This window comes from Montipora foliosa, chromosome 14 (assembly GCF_036669935.1).
Source record: "Montipora foliosa isolate CH-2021 chromosome 14, ASM3666993v2, whole genome shotgun sequence".
Classification (NCBI taxonomy): Eukaryota; Metazoa; Cnidaria; class Anthozoa; order Scleractinia; family Acroporidae; genus Montipora; species Montipora foliosa.
Genome location: NC_090882.1, coordinates 898,446 through 902,525, shown reverse-complemented (window position 1 = coordinate 902,525; position 4,080 = coordinate 898,446). Strand labels below are relative to the sequence as shown.

The 4,080-nt window shown below is 42.9% G+C and overlaps 1 protein-coding gene across 1 annotated transcript; it reads left to right on the top strand.

Moving 5' to 3' along the window:
• The first annotated feature begins 849 nt into the window (after nt 1–849).
• LOC137985493 (uncharacterized) lies at nt 850–2,133 on the top strand. Its single transcript, XM_068833116.1, has one exon. It carries the CDS (start codon nt 850–852, stop codon nt 2,131–2,133), a length of 1,284 nt encoding a protein of 427 aa, XP_068689217.1.
• The last annotated feature ends 1,947 nt before the right edge of the window (nt 2,134–4,080 follow it).

The window sequence follows — 4,080 nt, the reverse complement described above, 5'->3', positions numbered from 1 at the left end:
TGCATTGCCAAAGTTTGCCGATTCTTGTACCAAGCCAAACTGGCGTGTTTCAATGAAATACATCAAAATATGAATGATCTTGTTTTCAGAGATAAAGTGGAAAAAAGTACATCAGTAAAACTCTTCTTTGACCTTCAACTTCCTTCAACTGACAAAGTTGTTTTTATGGCTTCTAATTTTAGTGTGATTCCTATTCGCTGGCTATTGACAGTTGACTCTAAATTGGCTTTTTTTCCTTTTCCATTCGCTCACTGAGGGTGTGCTTGTTTTCTTTTAAAACTCATTCGGTTCAAAAAAAATTATTGCCAAACTGGTGAATTGCCAAGTAAATTTCACTGGAAAAACCGGTTTCGCACTCATCGCTTCGTGATTCATGCGACATCAGTTTTTAGCGTAAAATTTACCGTGGAATTCATTAGTTGGGCAATGAATTTTTCTATATAAGAAAGCAAAGAAAATGATTGAATTATTAAAGCAGCAACCGGAAACATAAAAACGCGGACAATTCGAAACCTTTTATTTTCACAAAGCCTACAGGCAGTAAGAATACATACCCAGGTGTAGTGTTTTGAGACTTGTCAATCATTTATGCAAATGACCCACGCGGTCTAGGAGCTAGGACTTTAGTATGTTGTAGTCGTCGTGTCTGTTTAGTAAATATACTGTTGTGTTCGGACAAGTGGTTTCAAGCGTTTATTTGACCGTAAACAGCACATCTGGCGACGAGGATCAAGCAAAGAACCCACAGAGCGCGTTCTACCAGGATTTCCGAAGCGATTTCTATGGAGATTTCCGAAAAGAATTCCGAACGATTTCCCGCGAAATCAAAACAATGGCGAGTTCACGTCGATGGAAATGCAGGTCCTAGATGGAAGAAATGACAATGCAATGGGGATTACCGATGACAAGCAGAAAAGAGCTCTTCTGCTGCATTACGGCGGTCCAGAGGTCGACGAGATCTTCGAGACGCTTCAAGACGTCGGCGAGGACAAGGATTACAACAAAGGCGTCGAAAAACGAACCGCATACTTCTCTCCACAAGTGAACACAACATACGAAGTATACAACTTCCGTCAGGCCAAGCAAAAGGATGGAGAAACTCTGGACAGTTTCCATACCCGTCTGAGGAGCCTAGCAAAGACTTGCGACTTCGCAAATCCAGACAAAGAGATTAAAAAACAAATCGTCTTGAACTGCCAGTCAAAATCCCTTCGGCGTAAAACTCTGCGAGAGATCCTCGATTTAGCTGGTCTCATGAAAGCTGGTAGAGCCCTAGAATTAAGCGAAGTAGAAGCGAAGGATCTTGAAAATAAGGATAAAACCGTGAACGCGATAAAACCACCCCAAAAAGGAACACCAACACAACCCAAAGACAAACAGCGCCGTCCGCAAAATCACCAAGAGTCACGCAACCGTGACAAATCCCGAAAGCGCGACGGAAAATGTAGGAACTGCGGTGGAATATACCCTCATAGAGGCAGCTGCCCCGCGAAGAACAAAAAGTGCACCTCATTTGGCAAACTAAACGATTTCGCCCAAGTTTGCAGAACAAACCCACCTGAGTCGGCAAACCAGGTCACGCATCGAGTCACTGATGAAGATGAGTATGTTTACACAGTAGGCCGTGACAAACAACCTATGTGCCAAGTCAAGATCGCCGAAAAACAAGTGGAAATGATGGTTGACTCCGGAGCATCGGTTGATCTTATCGATGAGAACACCTTCAGCGAATTATACAAGGAAAAAGCTCCAGAAAAAACCAAGCGCAGAATTTTCTCCTACGGCTCACCGACTCCCCTACCCCTACTGGGAACTGTCAAGGCCGAAATATCCGCCAATGCCAACAGCACACAAACAACCTTGCACATTGTCAAAGGTGCTTCAGGAAACCTCCTGGGTTTCAACATTGCTAAACAGCTAGGCGTGCTTAAGATCGTCAATCAAGTTAAAACCGGCGAGACTCGGTTCCAGCCCCCCACGAACAAGGAATTCGAAAGTCTGTTTGGAGGAATCGGCAAAGTAAAAGGAAAAGTTATCAAGCTTCACATAGACCCTGACGTCAAACCCAAGCAACAACCGCACGGTACCGCCGCATTCCCTTCCATGTCAGAAAGGATGTCGAGACGGAGTTGAAGCGCTTAGAAGAACTAGACATCATCGAGCCAGTGACAGGTCCGACGCCCTGGGTGAGCCCCATTGTCGTAGTCCCCCATCACCACGTTCAGCACACACGTAGGACTTCGACGATACAAACGCTCAATGTTTGGAATCAACGTGGCGTCCGAGATTTTCCAGAACGCAATTGAGGAAATACTTACAGGCCTCCCTGGATGCAAGAATATCTCTGACGATATCATCGTATTCGGAAAAACGCAGAGGGAGCATGACGCGAATCTCCGTGGTGTGCTGCAACGTCTCCAGCAACACGATGTGCGCCTGAACAAGGAAAAATGCAGCTTCTCAAAGAGTGAGATAAAGTTCTACGGACATATCTTCTGCAAGAACGGAATCAAGGCAGACCCTGGCAAGATCAAGGCGATCACTGACATGAGCAAACCAGAGAATGTCAGTGAGGTGAAGTCACTTCTAGGAATGGCCCAGTACGTGTCCCGTTACATCCCAGATTACGCTACGATAACCGCCCCGTTGCGACTGTTAACCAAGCAAGAGACTCCCTGGCTCTGGGCCGACGAGCAGCAACAAGCATTCGACAAATTGAAAGACCCCCTGACCAAGAATCATGTGATGTCGTATTTCAACCCGAGACTCAAGATTAGTCATCGAGTTCCTGTTGGACTCTTGTTCGCGGAAAATTATAACCAGAGAAAATAAATCGGCCTGTGAAAACGCTGTGACCGGAATATGTTCCTAGTCATGGGCTCCTGGTGCTGAATACATTGAATACAATGAACACTATTTCATTTTTGATCTGCGCATGAATTATGAAGCTAAAAGAAAAACAGGTGTGTTGCTCCGATTGGGAGTAAAACGTAGCGCAATTTTTTTATCAAACGACTTGGAAACGGCGAATTAACTTTCAAAAGTTAGGACAATTGATCCAAAAAGTCTAAATTTCCGCGAAGAACATATTGGATTTCAGTTAATTATTTCCAGTATCTTCTGGTAATTTCATCGCTACTCTTTTAGTATTTGAATTCACTACTCGCACAAATCCCATAATACACCTCTTTTACCCCCCAAAAATCTGCATAGGCATTGTTTCCGACTTCTCTTGGGACATTTTCATGTCCTAGGAGAAATTGCAAACAGTGGTTATGCAAAAGTTTTGGGGGGTAATAGAGGTGTATTATGAGATTGTGCAAGTAGTGAATTAAGATTAGTTGTTATTGCCATATTTTATCAGAAGAAGAAGAAGAAGCAATCCGACGTATACTCTCATTGTACCTGAAGAAGACTGGTTTGGCCAGCCGAAATAAAGTACATTACTAAATCAAATTTACGTTGAATCGGCTCTCGCTCAAAATATTTAGTCTCTCGAATTGTAATTACGTCGATAATATCAAGCCAGTTTGATCCATCGTACACCGACAAGTCTGGCAAATTAACCATCGTAAAAAATATTTGTGACCTCTGACGTTTACACATTGTAGGGTTTAAGGAATTGAAGTGATTAATGTGGGTGACCATTCGGACAGCGTTTAATCCAAGTCAATACTATTTTTGTAACAAACTGCAGAAACAAAGTATCCCACGTGAGTGCGTTAAGGCGTCTTGTTCAGTTTTTGCTAGGTGAGGAGTTGTATAGCTTGCATAGTTTTCCTTTAGGTTATCAGCTCATGAATGTATCATGAATGACCCTGAATCAGAGTGTTTGAGGAAAGATTGAGAGAAGTAGAAAGCAGAAAATGCACGATTACGCGAATCGCAAATGTTGCAAGAATAGCAATTCAGCAAAAGGATAAGACAAAGCAAGTCGCAAATGTAAGCAGTCGACAAGTCAGAGATATTAGCGAATGTCGCAAAAGCCGCCACAAGAATTTTGTCTGCAATTACAATAATAGCAAATACAGTAAACACCCGCATATAAGAACCTAACATTTAAAAACATAACCTTATTAA

What these genes read in the sequence shown, in the direction of transcription:
- LOC137985493 (XM_068833116.1), top strand. Translation starts at nt 850, where the DNA reads ATGGAAATGCAGGTCCTAGATGGAAGAAATGACAATGCAATGGGGATT.